This window comes from Lontra canadensis, unplaced genomic scaffold, assembly GCF_010015895.1.
Source record: "Lontra canadensis isolate GAN:19392208 unplaced genomic scaffold, GSC_riverotter_1.0 scaffold31, whole genome shotgun sequence".
Taxonomy (NCBI): Eukaryota; Metazoa; Chordata; class Mammalia; order Carnivora; family Mustelidae; genus Lontra; species Lontra canadensis.
Window position 1 is genome coordinate 7,383,046 of NW_022631025.1, and position 24,328 is coordinate 7,407,373.

Genomic DNA, 24,328 nt, shown 5'->3' on the forward strand with positions numbered 1-24,328 from the left:
GATGGTGCCACGTACACATGGGTACGCACGCACACGTGGGTACACACGCACACGCATGAGGTTTCCTCCGCTCGGCTTCACTTGGGAACCCACTTCTCTCCCTTACTTCCGCAAACCAAAGGATGCAACTTTCATGTCTGTACTCCTGGGATTCTAAAATGATGACTGCGTACACGATGAACGCAACATAAACCTCATTTTTCCCTCTAATTCCATTTTAGGCATGGCAGAAGACGGGAAATACACGCTAAGAGACCTACTCCTTTAAAATGCTCACGATTCTGCCTTCCCTATGAACCCAAACCAAGAAGATAAGGTATTAGCTGAGAAGTTTTTTGGGTTTTGTTTCTGGGCTTTTTTTTTTTTTTTTTTCTGTCTTATGGTTTTCTTTTTACCTGCCTAGGCTGATCTGTTGACAAGCATGGATAATGGAGACTCCTGAAAAAAGAGAATTTAGCTAGCACTGAAATTGCCACACGTTTACACTTATTAACTTAACAAAACCTATCTTGCCACCATAAAAAAAGAAAAACAATGTCATGATTTAGAATACCCACTTGGAAGGATTTCACCAAAACAACAAAAAAGCTACGACCATCCTAAAGGAGTCAAACACAGGAAAATCTTTCTGGACGAAAACTTTAAAAAACTGGGTCGACATTGGAGGGCAGCAGGTGAAAGTAAGTTATTGCTTTTCAGGGTCAGATTCCCGTGCACCTGAAATGCACCGCAAACACAGTAGCGCCCCACTTCCCCTGAGAGCCCCCAGAGACCCAAGCCAGGTCGGCAACAGGTGTGAGGAGCACCTGCCCTCCGTGTTCACGACTGAGAACTCTCACCTGGGTCTTCCTGAGCGCGGACCGGTAATTCCTAACAAGCTTGGAGTTCGGAAGAATACGGGAGGTTACGGCAGAACAGAACACAGTGGGGGCAGACGTGCTTTTGGCCGTGGGAGTGGGAAGTGGGTAAAAATCACCCCGGGGGGCGCGTCAGGACTGCAGATACAGGATGCGCCCGAAGTAGCAACAAAAATCAGGTCACATCAGGTTAAGGCAAGGTGAGCGCCCTGGCGTCAGCAGTCGATAGCAGGCTCACTCAGCTCAGTGAGAAAAGCAGCGAGGCTTTACAGGGATGCCCAGCTGCACGCCTCTGGTTTTGGTGATCTTCTCTAGGCCGGTAATACACGTATGTAACATAAGCATGTCCATACAAAGGACAGAGACATACACACACGACGTTCCTCACAGCAGTATTGAGAATAGCTAACGCAAACCAGCCAGGACGCTTGCTGGGGAAAGGACAACAGGACGCTAGAGGGTCTGAAATGACGCATTTGAAGAGGATGCCTTGAGGAAGGGAGAAAGCCTTGTTGGGACCTTCGGTAAAAACAAATAAATATAAGAAGACAGGGTGTCCGATTGTAAATGTAGCCCAACTGCAACTAGGTTTTTAAAAAGTCACCAACTAAGGACCACAAGGAGATCCGCCAGAGCATACATAAACATTCCCAACAACGTACTCGGACTCAACAGGATGAAGATTTACACGCTAATGTAATTTGGAACCGTATCATTATCCGTAAGTAAAGTCGGTCTCACACACTTCTCCTGGGTTACCTTCTTTGACAACATGCTGTAAGTCAAAAACCTCATCTAATTTTTTTCAGGGAAATGCTATCTAAGGGGTATATGACCACCTTTTATTTATATCACCATAAATAGCACATTTCACCTACTGGCACCTTTTAATTCTACTATAATAAAGCCAAATAAATAGAATAGTAGAAGAGAATAATCGCATACGATTTATCATGTATCACAACTCTCAGAATCTACTATACTGTTAAAAGTTCCCATTTATTTCTTCAGGTTTCTCTCCCTGAACTTTCTACTACAAATCAAAGGTGCTCGGCAGGACGTGGGATTCCGAGAATATGATTGCTTAGACAAGCATTTTGAGGAAGCTTGGAGATGTAGTACCTATCACTTGACTCAGAAATACTGACCCTGGATGTCTGGTTGCTTCCCCTCTTTTTCTCACTTGACATTTCCTAAGAGCAGGTAGAAGTATCGCATCCTAACCGCCCACCTGTCCAGCTGTGACCTCAGACAGCTGCTTCACCTGTTTATGTCATGTCTTCTGAAAGAGTGGGACAGGGCCCGAAGAATGTCTTCCTTCCAAAACGCAAGGACCACCTTCCCCTGAGTGTTTTATCCTTGGATCTGACCCTGGGTGTGTCTGCTTTGCAATAGTAAAAAACTCTTCAAAGCCTTTGGCCCAACTCAAAAGCACAAAACTCTCGCAGGCAAGCAAAATCAAATGCTCCCCACCTGAGCCTCAAGTCCCACACGTCACTTTGCCAGATGGGTGGGCTACCGGGGGCACCGGAGGGCTGCTCTAAGTGGCTGTTCTAGCATATTCCTAAGGAAGGTGTAGGACGTGTGATTCTACGCGAGGAAGTAGACTCCCTCCCCGTGAATATGCAAGAACATACATGCCCAGGAACTGCCGTCTTCCAGAGCAATCCGTTTTTTATTACAACGCTCGTAGAATGGCTTTAAAGACAGTTTTATCAGCCCATAAGAAACTCTGCCTTGTTACTCCTGTTGGGGCTCCTCCCTCAGAGAGAGGTCACGGACGCTGGTACTGGCCTGCAGCTTGGAGAGGCAGACACGCTGCCCTTCCGGGCCAGACGGACCCTAGAAGCCTCCAGAGGCCTTCTGCGCCTTGCAAGACAGACAGGCTAGGTTTATCTGTGGGCTGCCCACCTGTTTTGTGTGGGGATAACCGGACGAGCCTCGTAAACTGAGTGCCAAGTGGCCAGGAGTCCAAGCCGCCTCTTTGACTAAACATGCCACAAGTAGCAGTATTTGTCAGGAAGTAAAAACAAAGTTCTGGGGCGCCTGGGTGGCTCAGTGGGTTAAGCCGCTGCCTTCGGCTCAGGTCATGATCTCAGGGTCCTGGGATCGAGTCCCGCATCGGGCTCTCTGCTCAGCAAGGAGCCTGCTTCCCTCTCACTCTCTCTCTCTGCCTGCCTCTCTGCCTACTTGTGATCTCTCTCTGTCAAATAAAAAAATAAAAATAATAATAAAAATAAATAAATAAAAACAAAGTTCTGAAATCCACACTTCCCTGAGCAAATTCTCCCTGGACAAAATGCAGCTCCTGCGCTCCAGTTTGGCCTTTCCCAAAGTGTGCTCCAAGGAACACAAGCTTAATCGATTTTCAATGGGTTTCCCTGGGAAAGGGGGTTTTGCTGGTCGAAGGCGTTTGGGATACACTAGGTGGAAAGAAGCCCAATAGGGGACTTTTGGTCAGACTTCTTGAAGCCTCTCACTGCACCAGGGGGTCTCCAAGAAGCTATGGGACAGAAGTTTGAGGACCCTGGTCCAGGGATCACCCTTTCAGACAATGCAGGAGGCTACAACCTCACCAGGCTACAGCTACGTAAGAGGAGGCTGAGCCCCAAGTATCTAATGCAGGAAGCAAGGCTGTTCACCTCCAAGTGTGTCCGAGTTCATGACAACGTCTCTCGCATCTAATTAGAGCTACTATATGCCAAAGGGCTTGGGCCCTAGATCCACACTCCTAGCCTCCCTCCCCTATCTGAAGAGAGAACTATGTCTGGTGCCAACATCGCTAAAAATAATTCCATCTGAACGAGCTTCTTGGCTGGTCCTGAAGGGACAGTCAATACTAGCAACATAATCACTACATCAAGGGCCATTTATAGTCACGGAGAGAAATCGGATTTTCCAGGAGGGAGGATGCCGGGCAGGGGAGCTGTGCACACACACTCTCCCCATGTGGGACCCACACACGCCACCCGTCCCTCCCCCCACATTCCCGTGGGTGGCACAATATCCACCTACCAGAGACCCCAGGGCATTCTGTAGGTTCCCTTCTCACATCCAGTCTGCTCTGCGTCTTGTCAGTCACATGTCTGACAAGTCACCTCTGTACTCACACCCACTGCCTTGTCCCACGCTTTGGCCCCTTCCCTGACCCTGCAGGATCCAGTCCTATTGGGATCCAGATGGTCTCTAGAGGGTCCTGCTTTTCCCTATCACCATGGTGGCCCATGCACAGGGGACCAAGGGCCTCTGCCTTGTCCCCCACCCCTGCGGTCTACTTGGGGATCCCCACTCTGTGCACGAGCAGACCTGATGACCCAATGCCTTCACAGATCCTGCGCTGGCCCTCCACGCCCTCCCTGTACACACCATACTCATACGGGGTGCGTGTTCTTCCTTCCTAGCCCTTGCCAGCTATGTTTTAAGGCTTTCCCTTGGATTCATTCCTACCCTGTTCTCAGTACTTGCACAGAGACTGGCACACAAAGTGCTCAGTGCTTCTGAACACGTGAAAAGAACTTTCAATTCTGTTTACCCTAATACAAGCTCGGAACAACACACATCATAAACTTGGGCGTATGGAGAAGAGACGCACACGGGACAGTAAGGGACGAGAAAGATTCCAGAGCCCGGAGGAAATGCCAAGGCCCGGAACTGCTAAAAATCACAGTCTAAATGTGTCTTCTGTAAAAATGTATTTATCTAGGTCCCGACTACATACAGCCCTATCACCTCCACGGAAAGCCCAGGCAGGACACGGGAGGCTTACGGTACCCTTTAAAGTTGGGATTAATCCACTTTTCATGGTCACATGACCATTCTGACGGACAAAGGGGAAAAGGAGCTTATGTCTGCCCTGACTACTGGGTTGGGTGCTTAGCCGCATCACACCATTTCGACCATTAAAGCGTCCTTTCCATGTTTGGGGGGGGCAATGGAGGGGGGAGGGGGAGTGTTTAACCAAGTTGCTTCCTTATTTAAAGTGGCCAAACTAATAAAGTCTGACTTATATGTTGTTTCAATCCCCAAATGCAAATCCAGACGGAGTTCTGTCTCCCGGTGGCAGAGACGGAACCTGATTCTTGACGTCCAGCACACACACCAGGGTTTGAGGGTCTGGCTTCCAGGGCTCAGTGCTGTTTCTTCAACCCCCCAGGAATTACCAACAAATCGACCGTCTTGCACACCGGTCCCAACCCCACACAGGCATGGGGAGGCACCAATCACTCCCACGTTTCATCGCCTTACATGCACCACCGGGGATGGGTGTTCGCTCTGGAATGCACTAGAGAAGCAGCTTCCATGCCTCTTCCTCCTGGCCCTAGACTGGATCCTACCACGAGTGAGGAAGAAAGATGCTGTAAGGATGTCACTGGGTCAATCAACAGAAATGGAATATGGATGGTCAAGCATCATAACCAGATACCTATTTTTTAAGTTCATACTGACTGAAAGGAAAAAAAACCTTCAGTGCAGGACTAGAAGCTCCACCCTGGGAAAATCCTGCCCATCCCCCTCTCCCACTCCACCAAACAGCACCTCCTTCTCCCAAAATCTCTAGGAGAAGAGCATTTCCATTTACAGCCACAGAAGCAAAAGCACACAAAGGTCAAAGGGACTGGCTCAGGACACTGAGGACCAGGGGCAGGGGAGCCCAGAAGCCCCCCGGGTGCCTCCAGAAACCCGGCACAGGGCATGCGCCCTTCCCCGCACCCCCGCGGACAGCCACGCACCAGGCACCACGCACCGCAGGCGCTGTTCCGGAAACCCGGACGCCAAGGGGGCCCCGAGTTAGGGGGCCCGCGGGTGGGAGGCAGAAGCTGCGCCCTCAGGGAGCGGGGAGCCCCAGCAGCCCGCGGGGAGGAAGAGGGGCTCTACCGGCGCGGACACTCTGAATGGAGGTGCGCAGAGACACCTGGAAAGCCCCGGGGCCGGCCAGTGTTTTAGGGGATCCGGGCGCCTCCACGCCCCCCTCCACCCCATTGGGGGCGGTCAGGGGGTGGGGGGCCCGCGGTGAAATGTGCTTCCAGCTCCTTTGGAGTCGGCCTGTGGCTGGGCCAAGGGATACCTGTGTTCAGAAACAAGGGCATACGAGACAGATCCTGACCTGTTTCCTTCTATTTCCAACTGAGAATTACCGGGCACCTTCTCCACGTTACACCTGTGGTAGAGTAGAAAGAACACTGGCGTCAGAAGATCTGGGTTCGAGTCCCAGCCCAGTTCTTCCTGTTGGGTGACCTTGGGGGAAGGCGGTTCGCTTTTCCAAGCCTCAGACCGCTCACCCTCCTGCCTCACCTCCTCTGGGGGTTTGAGGGAAGACCACAGGAGGTTATGCCTGGAACCACACTCGGAGAAAATGCACAGTTCTCCGGAAAATGGTGGGGGGCAAACAATGATTTCCTCGTGTCTCTGAGGCTTGTCCTGCTTCTCTTAGACATGCGAAAGCCTGTTACTCCGGTTGGTTCCCTTTCCTCCTGCACATGTTCGGGGGAGCGTTAGGGCACGGGTTCCCTCCACTGCTCCCGGAGAAGGGCAAGGCAGGCAGCATTGGCTGGGGAGGAGCCAAAGGGGGCTGTGACCTCCCGGAAGAAGCTGTGGCCTGTCCCTGTCCGAGCCTGGCTCCTACTACTTACCTCAGAGAGCTGGAGCGCAAGGTGTGACAGCAGCCAGCCTAGGGACACCACCCAGGCGGCCGGCTCTGCCTCCCAGACCTCTAGTCTTTGCAAGTAAGTCCCTTCCACTGCGGAGGACCAGGAAACACCACCTGAGGCCTCTGGCCCTTCCATGACCTCTAGGGAAGCCATCCTGAGCCATCCTGGGCCTGCTACACGGGTGTCCCTTTGTGTGGCGGCCAACCAAGCAGCTGCCAGGCATGAGACACCGAAGCAGAAACCGCCCTCCCGTCCAGACCTTCCTCCAGGTGAGGACAGCTCCCTCTGGCATACACTGCCTACGTGGGGCCGCCTAGAAAAATCCCTTCTCGGAGCCACTGCCAGCTCTAGGGCTCGAGGCATGACGGGGATGGGGGGGGGGGGGGAGTATAGACCGGGGAGAGCAGAGAGGTGGGAAAAGAGAGAAAGAGCTGGGACGTCTGAAAGAAGAGGGAGAACGGGAAGGGATATGATGGATAACAATGGTGGGAAGGCCATCGAGGTGGGCTGTGGACCACCACCTCTCCTGTGCTAAGAAACTAGATCATCCTTACCCGGTAGGCAAAGGGAAGGTGTGCAGTGTTACCTGGGAGACAGACTCAGATCCACATCCCAGAAAGGCAGGATGGGGAGCAGATGGGAGGCAAGGGACACGGGCAGCAGGCCAGGCCAGCCACGGGACGGCCCCCGGAAGAAGCGTGGCCTGGACAGATGCTGGCGTGCCTGTGGAGGGCACTTGGCGTGCGTGCGTTATCAGGAATCAGGCATGGGGTTGGGAACGTTTTTTCTGCTGTGCCTCTGGGACACTGGGTGGGTGATTAGGTTAACCACGGGGATACAGAGGAAAACAGACCACGGGGTCACAGGACGTGCAGTAGCAGAGGAAGAGAAACGTGACCACCAGAAATACTAGCTTCGTTTGCAGCACAGGATGGAAATAATTCGAACGATGAGCAAGGTTCTGGGAGCTGAAGCTAATGAGGCCTGGAGATCGCAAAGGATGCAAGGCTTGGAACAAGAGCGATCCCTGCAGAGGAATTTTGAGCGATTCAGGTAAGGAGTGCATGGGGACAGACCTGCCCAGGTCAGTGACCTGACCACCTTAGGTGGGGGAAGGAAAAAAAGGTACAAAATGCCAACAACAACAAAAGAGTTAAAACAAGAATAGAGGGATGTGGATTTGGCTTTAACCATCTCTGTTACCAGAGATCTACTTTGGAGGGCCAGGAGGAACAGTGTAGGAGCAGTGCACGCTGGGTGGGCGCCTCTGGAGGGTGCTCAGTGCGGGGGAGCCCCACGGTAAGTGATACACATCAGGTCAAGCACGCGAGAGGAAACCTTGGAAGAAGGGAACATTCTAACAGGAGCCCACCCCTTCTGGAGAATGGACTGATGGGATGTGGACCTTCAAAGCCAGCAGCTCGGCCTTCCTCAAGTAGGGGGAAAATGCTACAAGGGACTTCGGGACGTGCAGGACATCAGCAAGGACAGTTCGTCCTAAGGTTGGAGGTCTACCGAGTCCTTCCGTGGAAAGGTGCTAAAATGGAATAGAATGTAATGAAATGTTGGCTCTCCATTCCCGGGGTCAATGTCTTTATGAGGACGGTATTTTTTTTCCCCCTAAAAGTGACCCTAAACACAAGAGAACGTCACTGTGTCCTCCTATAATGAGCTCATGTGACCCCTCCGTCCCTGAATTCCCCTGGCCAGCCACCTACTGGAAGGAAGACCATGTGGCAGGAAGACTATGTCCTCCAGTGCACGTACGGGGAGCAAGTGCGTAAGTACTTTGAGGTTTTTTTGTTTGTTTATTTTTATCTTCTGGCCCTATTCTGTAGGACAGGGCTGGAAACGAGGAAGGTATGCCATAAATGCTCCCAGCATGAAGGAATGATTTTCTACAGGTGAGGACAGCTAAAATTCAGAACAAGCCAAGGCTTTCCACCATTCTCGGACAGGTCACCAAGGCTTCTTAAAATTCAGGGCAAGAAGAGGACAGTCCCTGTTCTGGGAGGACAGCAGAGCCTCAAGAGTGTCAGAGAGGAAGGAGCCCAGTGGCCACCAGACTTGTCTCCACCCCCACCGTAGGCCAGGGTTTCATCCACTGATCAGACCGGCCAGACAGGTATCTCCTGCCTCCTGCACTGCTTCCCTGTGTCTGTCTTTAATGCTGGACCTGAAGTCCCAACTGTTGGCAGACAGCAAGGCCTGTCCTCCTGCAATGCTCCTGCCAAAGTCTTCCAACAACGGTCAGGGAGCGCGGCCATGATACGACCTCATCTTCTGTGTCCAGATTCTTCAGGGATGAGAACAGTGCTCAGATTTGAAAAGCAAGGCACAATAAACGTTGAACAAAAGCTACTGGCAGAGCACAGGAAGGCCCTTCACATGGGCACAAGTTCCGGTTGCAAACGAATTACATCCTGAAGGAGTGTGGACTGCTTCTCACCATGTTTAAGAAATCACAAAGAGCAGAAATGGAGTCAGAAGACGAGAAGAGTGCCTGTGTCCCCATGTCAAAATGGAAAAGGAAACTTGAGGCTGCTATGCTTGATGTTGGACCCTCGGTAAAAAAATTGAGAAAAAATTATTCAGATGCCACCGGGCTATTTAGGGAAGATAAATAACATCATTTGAGTACCAGCAGGGGGTCTCCTAGAAAAAGCCATGGCAGGCCAACCTCATTTCATTCTTTCGGCGGGGTTTCTGGGTGGATAGACTGGAGAGGCCACAAATGTGGTTGCCTCTTGGTTTTAGCCTTTCTTGATAGCCTTGACAAAGGACAGATGAATGTGCGTGACATGATGGATGGTCATGTGAGTTTGCACGTGGCTAATCGACTTTAGGGATTACTCGCTACCACATTCCTGTGACCCTGAAGTGATTTTCAGGGGGGTAGGCTACAGACCTGTCCTTTGCCCTTCAGAAGTTTCTCAGCAACAGCTTATAACAAATCTTCCGATGCCCAAAAGAAAAAAAAAAAAAAAAGAACTTGAAGGAAATCTTCTTTTAAAAGGCCTAAAAATTAAGTTATAACAGTAGACTGGAAAGATGGGACATGAGTCAGTTAAATGGAACTGACATGGGAAGGAATGAAGTCAGTAGGTACAGGTTCCAAAAAAAAAAAACAAAAAATCAAATGCTTAGTCGAAGGCTAACCGTGGCAGCATCAAGTGACAAAAGAGCTTTCTGCATGTTTTGGGGAATGGCAGCTTTTCAACAAGGCTGTGTTCCATAAAGGTTAAGTCTGTGTCAGAGTTGCTGGAAAACTTTAATGCAGTCTTGAGTCACGGTAACAGAACACTGGTATCCAGCCCAAGGAAACGGACCACCCCACGCTGCGGCATGAGGATACAGGCGGAATTCTGGGTGCTGTATGTTAAACGGGACACTAAGAAAGCAGGAGGTGCCCAAGGAAGGGGACCGAAAGGCGCACGTCTAGATATCACTCAGAGAGCAAAGGGGGGGATTTAAACCTCGAGGAGAATGTGGTGAGGTGGGTACGTTGTCCACAAAGGACATTTCTTGAAATGAGGAACGAGTTTACTCTCTGAAGGTCCAAAGAGAACAAACAGACGACAGCAGGCTGAATCAGTTTTAATATGGGAAATGACTTTGTGTTTAGAGGTTTCCTTCGGTGCCGCGAACTGCGCCCTAACCCAGTAACCTAACCCTTGGGGGTAGGCACACAAAGGCTGGATGGCAGTCTGTCCCATGTGGTGGTGTGGGGGACACACCTGTGTTGTGGGAAGATCAACCAGGGAGAGCTAAAACACGGAATCCCTCCAGAATCTTCTCCTTATCCAGGCAAGTCTAAGCCCCATCTCTAGACTTGGGACAGCTATCTCTCCGAGACCCTACCCCTCCACACCTTGCTCTAGAGCTCATCCCCGGGGCCATTTTAAAGGCTTACAAATGCACATCTGGATGAATCCCTTTTTGAAAGAAATTAAGTCTGAGGTTAAATAGCACATAATCTTACAATAGGATTTTTTTAAAACCTTCTACAGAAACAGAAAACAACGCATAATATAGTAAGTCAAAACAAAGCCTTCTCACACTACTTGATTTGGGGAAAGAAAACGATGGAAACGAGTCGTAGCTGACCAGAATTACCTTTAGAGAGCAGTTACTGCCGAAGGAGTCTACATTTGTGAATCACACAAAATGACTGGCTCTCTGGGGTCACATTTTAAAAAGTATCCTCCTTAAAAAACAAAACAAAACAAAACAAAAAAACAGGCCTGGCACTGAAAACAAAGGGGATAAATAGACTCTCAAATTATCCTAGTTCTTTATAAAAAAGAAAGATACATCTGTCCCAGAATCATGCAAGAACTTTGAAAAAAACTGTCTCATGAGAGCTAATTAATTCTTATGTATCAGTTAAATATAGATGGCAGATCTTATTTAATACATCGCTAATCTGTAGGACTGTCAGAACCCTAACATTTGGCTGAGGTGATAGGAGGGAGGTGAGTACGGCTGGTATTTCTTGCACAGGTAGGTTGAGTTGCTATATTAGTAGCTGACTTTAATGGCAGAGAACTCTCAACACATGGAGGGGTAGGTCCATTTCCCAGCAGTATTTTCTAAAACCAACAAAAATATAACAATGTATCCAATTAAGGCCCTCCTAATTTGAGAGCCTCCTACTTGAGAACCAAGTTTGGTAAGAGAAATAAAACACAGAAATATTCAGAATCAGTGCTTTTTCTAGATTACTAACACGAACAGGCCATGAAACACGCGGCAGCTACTGGGAACGTGCCCCCTAGAACGGACCTGAATGTGGAAGCCGGCAGGATGGGCCTTGGGAGGGTACTTTTCGAGGAAGGGTTAAAGAAGTCATTGAAACCAGAGAAAGGGGAGGGGAAGAAGAAGAAAAAAAAAAAAAAGACTTAATGTCTGCATGCTAAAATATTTAAATATTCGTTCCCCGACAATACAAGCAGAGACATGCTCCATCATCATTCCCAGTGAAACGGTGTTTTCTATTTTCGGGGGGGGAAAAAGCACGGAAATCCTATCAGCAAGGACACTTCCTTTCAAGCACCCCGGAGCTCCATTTACCCACCCAAGGGGCTCAAAGTAGTCTGAGAGGCTGGCGATCAGGAAGGAGACGACTCCCCCAGCCCATGCTCAATCCTCAAGCTCACGGAGGGCCTCTCGAGGCAGCTACAGTCAGCCTTCCATTTTGTGGATGAGGCACACGGGCTCAGGGAGGTCGAGGCAGCTGCCCCGGTGCCCGCCAGTAGTGAAGGCGGGAGTGCAGACTCCAACATGGGGAGCTGAACCCAGAGGAGGGCTTGTGCCATCACCTCCCGGGCTGGGCTGAGCTGAGGGTAAGGGATGGAGAGTGGCCAGCCCCCAGCTATGGGTTTCTGAAAGGCATAAACCCCAAAGGCCAAGGAGCCAGCAGGTGATATAAGGAGTCGAGTGGGCCAGGTGGGAAAGGCTTGATGGCAAATGGCCGCCAGCCCTCCATGCAGGAAGGGTGATAGCAGGTGATGGGGAGGGGGGATGCCCACAGCAGGAGAGCCCGTGGGGCGGGGGTGGCCACGTCTTCACTCCCACCAACTATGACCTTGGGGAAACTTGGGTAGAATGCAGCATGATCGTTAGGGTTTTTTTTGCAAAGAATGGGAAACACCTGAAATTTCTAAGAAATCTCACCAGTTTTAAGTGTTTGCTTTCTTGTTGTCCTCCCTGCCCACACCCCAACAACATGAACCATGAAATAAATCAATCTGTTGGCAATATGTGGTCCACCAGCTGGTGACCTCTTTTACACCATGCACGGAGGAATGAGCCATCACCTGGAAGAAAAGGCCTAGCTTCTAACCCTCTTCTTGGCCCTAGACTCACCCAGCAGGTTACAAACTAAGGCACACCTGGGCAAAGTGACCGTTGTTGCACTCTCTAAGACAACGACAAAAGAGTTGGTGGCATATGCAGGAGGGATCCTACTTATTTTTCCTTGCAACAGGGGCTGTTCAAATAAGGCATTGTTGTCCAAGCTGGTTTCCTAGAAACTGTTCCTGCCTATCGTACGTTTGCCGGTAGGGCTGGGGACGGAGAGAAACATGACAGAGTTATGGACTCTTGGTTACAGGGAGGTCTGCATGTTTGCTCTGGTCAAAGAAATGGGCTTATGGCCAAATTTTTCTTCCTTGGACGGCTGTCATTCCCCTGTCAATGAGCAGGCTCATCGAAACCCAATATAATGGGGCTGCTCTCTGTTGCCACCTCAGAAATACATAAGGGGATGCACTTGGAAAACAACAACAAAAACAACAGAAGAAGAAGAAGAAGGAGAAGAGGAGGAGGAGGAGGAGAAGGAGGAGGAAAGGGTAAAGAGTGAGCAGAGAACCTAAAAAATCTGGGACACAAAGAGGGGCATGAAATTCTGACTTCTTCACACATACTTCCTCCTGCCACTTTGCACCACTTCTGGAAACTCCTTACATATAATATAACAAAGATTTAACAATAACACCTCTGGGGTGCCTGGGTGGCTCAGTGGGTTAAAGCCTCTGCCTTCGGCTCAGGTCATGGTCTCAGGGTCCTGGGATCAAGCCCCGCATTGGGCTCTCTGGTCAGCAGGGAGCCTGCTTCCCCCTCTCCCTCTGCCTGTCTCTCTGCCTACTTGTGATCTCTCTCTCTGTCAAATAAATAAATAAAATTTAAAAAAACAAAACAGCAACAACAACAAAAAACACACCACCTCTGGGTAGAAAGTGTCTTCCTTTTTGTACTATTTCACCTTTATAATGAGGTTTTCTTCCTGGTATAAAACATACACTAAAGTCACAATGAAAAACTAAAATCCCAACTTAGTTATTCATGTTAAACACTCCCAGGTGTACAGAGCAACACTAATTAATGTAAAAATCAAAAAACAAAAAACAAAAAAAAACAACAAACAACAAAACTGGTAACCAAAAACTGATCAGTGCCGCTATGCCATCGAGAGAAATACAGCGTTTAATTCTTCTGTTTCCTATCCATTCTTCAATTGGAACGAGAGGTGATCTTCCTATGAAAACTGCATCACATGATTATCAAGCAGAAACCAAAAACAACTCCCGAAAAGGTTGCCCAACTAGTTTATCTACCATATTGGGCTGACAGACACTGGTCTGGGGATAACAGGGTCGAGCACAGATTTCTCAATGTTACGCTGAAAAGTGCCACAAACACGAGTTATGTCTGCTGACAGACCACACTAAGGAGAATCATGACGAAGAAGGAGATGGTCAAGACAAGCGCTCAGACGGTCAAGGGTGTTGAAGGAAAGAAGGAACGGCATTTTTGACGAAGCATCTGTTCCGTTTTCAACAGAATCTTGACATGAAATATTTACCTTAAGTATACTAGGGTTCTTCTCTCCCTAACTCAGCCCCAAAGTAGAATTTCATACACCCACTCCCAAATCCTTTCCCGTAAAGGATGCTATTTCTGAGATCCTTTAAGAATCGTCCTCCAGCTCAGACCTTAATCTTGTAATCTTAACTCCTGTTTCCAAATATCCCCAACAGCAGCTGATCAAACAGCATCCAGAACAGCAATGGCAGCCATGGTGAATAAGGTCCCTGGTTCCTTTGGGGCAAAAGCCATGAAACATCAACGAGAAAGAACCTGAACGCTCCAGCACATGCGCCCCTAAATCCTGCTCTGCGGTGAGTATCAAACCTGCTCCTGGTGAAGATGATCACAGGGTAGGAGTGAAACACTCACCTGTCCTTGTAGTTTATCACAGTATCGATGATGGCGTTCATCTGCTTCGTCAGTTTGGGGGGATTTGGGGACAGTTTCTCAGCCGGAGGGCGGCCTCTTCTCTTCTTGGCCTTCTCCACATCTTCCTTTGCAGGATCTTTATCCACATTTCTTCGTCTTTTCCGCTTCTTGAGCCGTACTTCCTCTTCCATTTCTTCCAAATTGCCGTCTTCAATGGCCTGGCGTGGCAGGGAACGAAGGAGGAAAATTCAAGACAGGAGAATCACCAAGACAAGTTTAAAAAGGCAACCTTTTTAATAAGAATAAAATGAAACAGAAATAAAATAATAAAAAAAAAATGGAAGTTAACAGTAACCAGTCAAGTGAGAAGAGCGAAGGCCGCCATATTGAATCAACGCGTCTTTAAACCACGTCTAATCCGTGAACAAAATATGTTGAAAGCCGGAAACACTAATCATGAGAAGAAATGATGAGTACAAAAAGAGCTATACATTTAAGCGTCTGAAAGATAACTGAATCCAAATGAAATTTTAGCTCTATGTAAGAAAAAGACCTTAATTGTCTCATTACTATAAGGAAGGTGGGGGGGAATGGTAAAGCAAAACAAGGGGTTGGTGAAGGAAAAAAAAATCCCACTAAAAATACATCCTTACAATCACATAAGCTCTGACCCTCCTTGGAGGTTTTACATCAATTTACTCATGATTCACAACATAAATCAGAATTCCATCCAGATTTTGTTCTAATGTAGCAATTAGTAAACAAGGAAACAGGAAGTACAAAAGCCACATTCTAAATCGTCTGATAAGGAACACACACACTCACAAACAACAAACACTTTTTTTTTTTTCCAATTACCTGCAAACGCTTGCTTTAAACCACAGCCAGCAGCACTAATGCAGAGAGATAATAAAATAGCTATAAAAACAACCAGGTATAAAAGAAACCTGTTCGTAAATGGCTAAAAGATCCATGTGACAGACCCAGAAGTTTAAACTTTCTTTTCCCGCCCCCCCCAACCTGGTAAACCTCAGAACTTAAAAATAAAATTGCAATGAGGAAAAAAAAAGCAAAACGTAGATAAAAGGAAATTTGACCATGAAGAATTAAAAAACAAAACAAAACAAAACCTTTACATTACATTTCAAGATTGCTTTCTCACACAAAATAACTGATGTTATTTGTTCCTCCTGCCTCTCAATATTGCTTCCAGTATGCAAATGTTAATCAATCCTTTCTCGTAGCTGAAAGAGCCCTAATCATAAAGCAATTACCTTCATTTCTCCACAGCACCAAACATGGCTAATATTTATGATCATGTGAGTATAACAATCAATATAAAGAGTGATTACAGCTCAGACATAATTTCTTTCACTTGTGTACAATGCCTCCTGAAAAAGAAAGGTTTTATGAAGAAAACCTGGTGCAGAACACAAAACAACCTGGCATGTGAAAAATGCTGGTGGGATTAAAAGAATGTTTTCTATGCATCTTTCCAAGGTGCAAACCCATCAGAAGCAACATGCACACAGACAAGAATCCTAAGGGACAGTCTGAGGCCAGGCCTTAATAATCAAAAGACAATTTCCATCACGATCCTACAGTGTTCAGATAACCACTATGAAGGAGGCGAGATCTGATGAGTTATGAGGAAAAAGAAGAAGAGGAGAGAAAAAAAAGAAAAAAGAAAAAAAAAAAAAAAGCTCCACATTATTTCATTAATATTCATTTGCCTAAAAGCAGGACACCCACTATACAGCTAAACACACTACAGCTAAGCGAAGATGAAGAGAAGGAAATTGTCCCGCAAATCTTGGAGACGGAACATACTAATAATGAATTCAGCATGCAAGGCTGTCAACAGTTAATGGTACTGCTCTCCTCAGGCACCCAGTTGCACACAGAAATACGGAGAACACCGGCTTTTGATGTGTTACACACCTACACATGCCTGGGATGTAGTTCTACTGAATCTTCAAGACGGCAACGAAAAAGGATATTTACCTTACCACTATCAGCAGGCCGGCTATCGGAAATCACAGTTAGTGGGGATAAAATTAACAAGCCAGCAAAGCAGCGAGCTGCTAGTCTCTTCATCAGCTGATCAGGAAAAAAAAGAGAGCTGGGGAAAGGCTATGTTTTCATATACAAGTAATTTTATTTTACTGAAAATTTAATACTGAAAGGATTGTGGATACTCAAATCTGCTGTTTCATTCTACCTACTACAAGGCCCGAAGCCTTCCTCCTTCAGCCTGTTTTAATATTGACAACTACTTATCATATTTTTCCCCCCTTATTATTCCAGGCAGCAGAATTAGAGATTTTTTAGCTCAGATGGTTTCTGGTTCTTGCTCTCATTTTCACAATTAAGCCAATAAGAAAACAAATTAATATTCAAATTTATCTTACAAAATTAAAAACAATTTATGCTTTCTTTTTTTGTATTTTAAGCCTTATTTTAGTGCTTTTAAGAAAAGAGAGGCTGCATGTTTTTGGAGTAACCTAAGATGATTTTTTTTTTTTTTGGGTATAAAAGAATTTTTTTCATTAAATCCATGTCAGTAAAAGCAATGTGCATGTTCTCAAGTTCAAACATTTTAATACAATGTCCTCTTTCTCCTTAAAGAAAATCCCAAACAACTATGACACTTCCCTTTCAGTTTCCTGCTGTAAAATTTCTCATTGTTTTTCTTTTCAGTGGGGTACACGAAGAGGGGGGAAGTTGTGAAAAGGATAAGTCTAGGCTCACCCCCTCCCCTTAATTTTGAAAAAACAAAAAACAAAAACCCAAAACAAAAAAACGGAACAAAGCATAAGCTCGTGATATCTGGACTTCTCAATCTTTAAATCTGGGGGTGGCTAAGAAGCGAAAACGAATTAAATTGCAAAAAGAACTAGTGGAGACAATGTTTATGACAATTGCTAATACGTGCAGATCCGTATGAAATTTAGGTTTTGGAATCACAAGGAAACACACAAAGTACTGACCATTATTCCCCTTAAATTAAGGTTTTATGCAGGAATGCCGTCAGCTACAAAACATCTTCCCTCCTCCCCAAAGACCCCAAACACGTCCACATGTAGTACTTTATGTTCAGGGCTTTCTAAGGGTCTTTTTCTAAGGGAAATCAATTCGCTAAATATTTCCCAGTGCTTTTCGCACTTAAAGAAGTAGAGTAAGCTTACTCCTGCCTGGAAGTAAAAATTATTCATGGAAATTTAAAACTGTTCTTTTATTTTTTTTTAAAATTATTTATTAAACTGGCTGAACAGAGTCAACTCAGTGCTAGGGGTGGGGGGAGGCACAAAAAAGAAAAAAAAAACAAAAACAAAAAACAAAACAAAAAAAAACTTGCTACACAACGCTAAAGTACTACCCCGAAAAGAATGCCCTTCCAAACCTTTTACCAGCACAATAATGAAATAAATCACAGAAGCAAACCCCCAGTTTCCGACTGGTGACGTGTTGCGCAAGAGTGCGAGCCCTAATTCAACATACAGACGGCTCCCATGCTGAACTGCCTCTAGATTTAATGAAGTGAATAGGAAGGAAGTCGGGGGAAAAAAAGTGTACAAATAAGAAATTAACACTTTCCTTCCCTATCCGAACGGTGAGCTACAACTATGGGGAAGTTTGGTGAGGCACTTCTTTCCTTAAAGGCACACTGCACCCATTTGGCTCCGGATGTCACTGAAAAAACCCTTCTGGTGATAAAAATCCCCGGCCAAGTTAAAATAGTTAAGCATATTCCAGCCTGCGTTTTTCCTGAATGAAGCTGGGAATTACTCCTTCCTCCACTGGATGGCAACCTTTTCTTCCCCTCACCCCCTTCTTTTTGCTTTCTTTCTTTTCGTTTCTTTCTTTTTCTCTTTCTCGCTCTCGCTGTCTCTCTTTTTTAAGAATACATTTTCATGACACAGGATGTGCAGGGACGAGATACAGACGGGCTCCTTCTTCAATTAGCTCTTAAGAAAGCAGCGCGTAGGTTCTGATAAGAGAATGCAGGAGACCGTTGTGCAGGGTGAGCCGTTGGAGAGCAAACACTTTTGCAGCTTGCAAAAAAGCACATGGCAGACCCGACCGGGAAATCGCCCACACGTGGGTTTGGTCCGTGCCCCTCTCTGTCATCCCAACACAAGCTAGGTCTTTCAGGGAAAGACGGACAGTGCAGAAAGTGGGCATTATCCTTGTTCCTATAACCCTCTCTGTAACGGGGCGTTATTAAACCTGACTTCCCAGTAGGACGCGGGAGAAGGGAAGGGATCCATGGCTGTGAATAGGTAAACAGGGACAAGCAAACAAAGCCACAGGCAACTCTGGGGCATTGTTTCGCTGCCGTTGCCTTTTCCACTCGGGATCTCCAAGCCCACCACGCAGAGTGCCACAGCCCCCCCAACGGCAGAATGGACCATCTTAAGAAAAATAAAAAGGAGCAATTCTAAAGACCTCTAGACAATGCCTGGGAAATGTCTAGGATAGGAAATGGGAGAGTCCATATTCTAATACCTAACTCTGATGTTTAAATATCACAGCTTCTGCCCATGGCCAAGGTCTCTTGCTCTCTCTGTGGGGGTGGGAGGGTGGGGGAGGGGTCTCTCTTCCTTAGGAACTTGCATTAGATTCCAGAAGAGGATCCTAAATACTGCTGGGGTAGGGGGAGGGCTACAGATGGAGGGCTAAGCATTAAAGCATGTGGGTTAAGACAATTACAGCTCAATACTCTACTGCTTCCTGAAGACCACTCACACTTGGCTAAACTTGATTCTAATATTAGGGGAGGCTAACCCTCTCTTCAGCCCTGCCGAGACCCTGGAAGCCAGTAAGACAGGCAGGGATTCTCCAAGACAACCAGACTACCAGCAGTAGCAGTGGCCAAAAAAAAAAAAAAAAAAAAAAAAAAAAAAAAGTGGATTTTAAAAGAAACTTTAAGATTTCACATACAGGAAATTTTCTTACCACGGGGATTTTTTTTTTTTTTTTTAAATGATAGCAACAAATTGAACATGGAGCTCTTACCCAAAATGCCACCTCATTTTAGTCACTTGGTTGAATAAAGACCCTAGCACTCCTGGATACAGAATTTGAGACTTGGGGCTTGGGACAAATTTTAGGTTTTTTGATCATTACCATCCCTGAAAGCAACTGTTTGAAAATCTCGGCATAAAATCAAATTCCCTAGGTAGAACAAGCCAGACAGTGAAGGGACACACACTGTAGGATTCCACTTACATGAGAAAGAAGAACAGAGGTTGCCAGGCCTGGAGTGGAGGGGGAGTGGGGAGTTAGTGTTCAAGGAGTGCGGACTTTCGGGCTGGGATAGCGAGTTCTGCAGTACACAGGAGTGATGGTGGCAGAGCCATCTGCTAAAATGTACACTCGGAATGGTGAAGGGAGTCAATTTTGCATGATGTGCTTCTTACCACAACTGAAACAAGAAAAGTCACGGGGTTGGGGTGGGGGTGGGGGAACCCAGCTCTGTAAATATTTAAGAAACAAACAAACCCATCAACAGGTTCCTGCGTGTTCCTACCACCTCAACGCACCGTGCACAAGACCAGGGAAATCTTGCTAGCTTTCCTTCCAGCCTCAGACCTTCCAGCATTTTCAACAGGTTCCGTCTTGCCCTTGTCAGGGACCAGGAGCCTTTTCCAAAAATCCTTATCCATTCAAAGGTTATTAAGGTAATACCCAGGACGCATTTAAATACCTGCATAGAGGGGCCTATCGATTCACAGACTTTAGAGTTTTGTTAATAAATGCCTCAGATAGTGAAAGAAAGAGAGCAAAGAAGTAGTGGGATCGATACCCACATCCTCCACCAAAAAAAAAAAAAAAAAAAAAAAAAAAAAGAGAGAGAGGAGTTGATCTAAAAGGTTTTTTTGTTTTATTTTGTTTTTAAAGCATAGGTTTCCCCCCCTGCTACTGTGGTGCAATCAACTGATAACCTATTAATTCAGGGGACCCTCATTTCTTACTTTACTCAAGCCAGGCACCTGGGAGTTGGCCACTGAAGTGGACAGCACTGGCCATGAAGGGTAAGCGCCTGGAGCCCCCATATACCACATTCTCAGTACAGTGAGCTTTTCTGTTTCTTCCTCGACGACTTCAGATCACTTTTGCAAAAACAAACCAAGGTGCTCTCTTACCCCTAATGGCCTAAGGAAGCTACCCAAGGAAGCTCTGGAAGAAGGGAAAGGGGTGAGCTTATACAACTGAGACAAGGCAAATTAGAACTGTAGTTCAGGTAAAGAGCAATTCTGGGGTGGGAAGAGGGGAAAAAAATAAGGACAGACGTATAAAACTTATTTCAGCCACAGGATCAACCAAGAGCCCACAGGGTACGTTTTAGGGAGTACTGAGCCCGGGACTCTGTTCAGAGCAGGACTTTCAGATTTAGTAGAGGGCAGCCCCAGAAACATCCAGCCCCCTAGACCCTACCACATTACAAACACGAGGCATGGACACCTTTGTTCTCACAAATTAGGCACCTGCGATGTTCCAGCTCCCTTGGGTGGAACAAAGAACCGGAGAGAATTTGTGAACCAGCAAGAGACTTGGACAAACGATAGAGAATGAGAAGAAACACAGTTCTGCTTTCCGAGACCATGTGTCAGTGACTGTAACTCACGACCCACTCATCCCCCAAATGGGGCTTCTCAGGGAGGCCTGGGTCACCTTGTACTTCAGGGTTCTCAGTATATTAAAATAAAAAGAAAAGGAAATGCCAAAAGAAGGTAACAGATTGCGGCATAATTTCAATGCTTACAAAGACTAACATGATGTTTTTGAGATAGACAGGCGATGGACAATGACGGAGTACCACCTCCTCTGGAGGCCCTCGAGCCAAAGAAATGGTTCTCTTTGGGGCTTGCCTGGGACATGGGGCCCTCTTGAGGGCTTCTACACAAGACAGATTCTCAGAGCTCTGATCCCCCCACCACCCCCGTAAGTGAAAAGCATCAAATCCCAAATAAGAGGGAGGCTTAGAGTAGGATGCTTGTTCTGCTTGAGGTGGAGGCAAAGACCAGTAATTGACAAATTAAGGGAGGAGAACAGTAAATAGCACAAAGCCAGGAATCAACAGCACTGCAGCCTAAGGCCATCCCATAGAGGAAAGGGTCTCGGTTTCAGTCCATCTGAAGATAGCTGGCATTGGGAACATTTCAGCTGTCCCTACGACCAGTCATCATCACCAGCAGCATCCCCTACCCACGCATTTCCACAGTCGCCAGGCACTCCGAGCTACACACACATTTGCTCAGTTAACCTTGCACCAACACCAGGAGGCAGGTACGGTTACTCTTGTTGGGTTACAGGGGAGGAAACGGAGGCTCCCAGATCAGACCCAGGTGGGCAGCTAAGCCAGGATTTCAGCTCTGAAAGTTTGCTGCATAAGCCGCACACCCTTAACCATGGTATTGGCTACTTTATAGCACGAATGAAGACTGGGAACCATCAGGTAAAGTGTAATTATGCTGGCTAGGCTTAGATGAATAATGCGTCTGAAGACATAACAGGTTACATCTTAATAAGACGGCACACGCGCACACACACACGCACACACGTGCAGTTCTTGCTTTGCACGGCAGTGTGGGACCACAAAGATGACCGTGAGAGGTGAAACTGCAAAAAGCCAGCCTGACAATCAGGAAACGATGATTATCCCCTGCCCCTTGCAAATGCCCGTTGAAAAATTTAGAACTCTCATTACGCGGAAGAAAATGTAAAACACAGTAGCATGAATACCTATTTAGCAGATGGACTTAAAACATTTAGAAACGACCAGTAAGAGGTTTTGTTGTTTCTGGGGTACAAAAAAAAAAAAAAAAAACTTATCAGTTTTGTACTCCATCTGCCCTCTTCCACTCATTAAATAATCTAGGATACAGAAGAAGCCTCGTTCCTGGGCCTTGGCAAATTGCCAAGGATCAGCTCCCAACATTTTACCCTCTGCCCTTCCGATGCCCCGCAGTATCTCAGATGAGCCCTTTGGTGGGGAGGGGATGGCTGGTCTCTTCATGCCTTTCTTTAAGCGCTTTTCCCCATTCACCTCGCTAAACTCGTCTTCAACAGAAGTTCTTCCCGCTGAGAATCCAGATCCTTCCACACGGGCTCTCTACGACCTCACAGCTTCCTTTGGTTCTCCATAGAAGGGGCTTCCAGGAAAAACCTGTCTCCCCAGCCGTCGAGACTGGAACGATCAGGGGAACCTGCTGCCCGAAGTCATCCCTGGAACCTGGGGACACACTTCACAGCAGTGCCCTCGTCTGCCCGGGACGGCACCACCGACCCACTTAGGTCACACGGATTTCGGCTCCTGAAACCATGCAACCAGCCCTTTCCAGCAGAAAAGGCTCTTCTGTCCTTGTCATCACCATTCTCTTTCAACGCACACATTCGCTGCAACAGTCTGGCCTGAACACCAGCCAAGGGGACTGGGATTTATACACACACACACAAGTGTTCCACTCAAACTAAATGCTCCAGTTCAGTTTCAACTAAAATACACGGAGAGGACTTGAGCTTGGGTGTTTGTTTTTAATATTCACCGACTTTTTCCAATAGTTTTTTAAGAGAGCATGAGGAGTGGGTGGGGTAAAGGAAGAGGGGGAGAGAGAGAATCCCCAGCTGGCTCTTCGGCTCCAGAGCGGAGCCTGACGCTGGGCTTGACCTCACAACCCCAAGATCATGACCTGAGCCAAAACCAAGAGTTGGACGCTTAACCAACTGAGCCACCTAGGCGCCCCTTCCGACATGGTCTACAGCGGAATTTCCTGCAGGACTCCTGGCTTCACGCCTGGTGCCACATTTCCAAACCCTCTAGCCACCTCCAGTTTCACCTTCTGTCCTGTTTTCTTTTTTCCACCTCACTTTCGCCTTTGGGGGCCAATTACCACTCTTGATCATCTACTCAGTGGGAATGTCGTGTGGGTCTGTCACCGGGAGACAAGGAGGCACCACAACCCCATGCTTCATGGACGGTCCTTGGACTGAGCCACAGCTACTCTGTGACCAGTCACCAACACACTCTGCAAGAAGGGATGGGAACGGTCTCGGATCATGACACACACCTGTTCACGGACACAGCACAGGCCAAACAGCCAGTAGCAAAGTCTGTACTTGATACGATGACACGGTATAGCATGCTGTTCCACGTCCCCTCCCGAACTCATACTGGGCGGTCCTAACCCTGGGCGTGCCTCAGAATGGGGCTGTGTCTGGAGACAGGGCCTTTTGGGAGGTAATTAAGGTAGAAAGAGATCACTCAGGTGAGCCCGAATTCAGCACAACTGGTGTCCTGGTAAGAGGAGGAGACTGGAACACAGAGGGAAGGCCACGGGAAGACACGGGAGAAGCGGGTGGCAACTGTAAGCTGAGGAAGGCTGTAGCAGAAACCAGCCCTGTGGACACCTTGATCTTGGACTCTAGCCTCCAGATCCACTGTAAGACACCCAGTTTGTGGCATTTTGTTCCTGCAGCCTCTGCAGACCAATTCATATGGTCACTGGAATTTCTGATTGGGGACTGAGGTTTTTTAAGTCCGTCATGGTCTCTGTCACAGAAATGGGTGTGTTCGGGAAGGACGCTGCCTGAGGACCACCTCCAAGAAACTGAACTTCTGTGTGAGTAAGGGACAGCAGCTGCTGTGTCTCACGTTGTCCTAGAATCTAAGAGAAACTGTCCTGCCCGGACCCGGGCTGCCGAGTTCTGTGTCAGGGAGCCTCTCCCAGGCCTGGTCTCACCCGGTGGAAGTGGGACCCGTGCCCTGTGTTCAGGGTGGCCTGTCTTCAGCCTTGTGTGGGGCCTGGCAAGAGGATCTCGGCATTAGCAGACAAGCCCCCAAATGAGTTCACTTCTTTTAGGAATTTGGACTGCAAGCATGAAAGAGGGAGTCCCATGGGTGTGAGAATGGAAAATGAATGAAAGAAACAAAGAAAGACGCTGGTTCCAGCTATGCACAGACACATACCTGTAACGGACTAGACCCATGCGGGTACACGCCTGCATCCACACGTAAGTGTGCACACCCACACACGTGCACACACACACCCATGCAGAGAGACCACTAGAGCATCAGCA

General features: G+C 47.4%; 1 protein-coding gene across 7 annotated transcripts in view; it reads right to left on the reverse strand.

The window, feature by feature from the left end:
• Positions 1-24,328, reverse strand: part of SMARCA2 (SWI/SNF related, matrix associated, actin dependent regulator of chromatin, subfamily a, member 2) — a 178,647-nt gene that overhangs the window by 31,594 nt on the left and 122,725 nt on the right. For 6 of the 7 annotated variants that reach the window (XM_032866542.1, XM_032866546.1, XM_032866544.1 and 3 more), the window contains exons 28-29: positions 14,246-14,463; positions 5,962-6,015 (exon numbers count right to left, since the gene is read on the reverse strand). In XM_032866542.1, coding sequence (XP_032722433.1) covers positions 5,962-6,015; positions 14,246-14,463 — 272 coding nt within the window. The remainder of the gene's footprint in view (positions 1-5,961; positions 6,016-14,245; positions 14,464-24,328) is intronic. The other variant, XM_032866549.1, reaches the window with a different exon arrangement.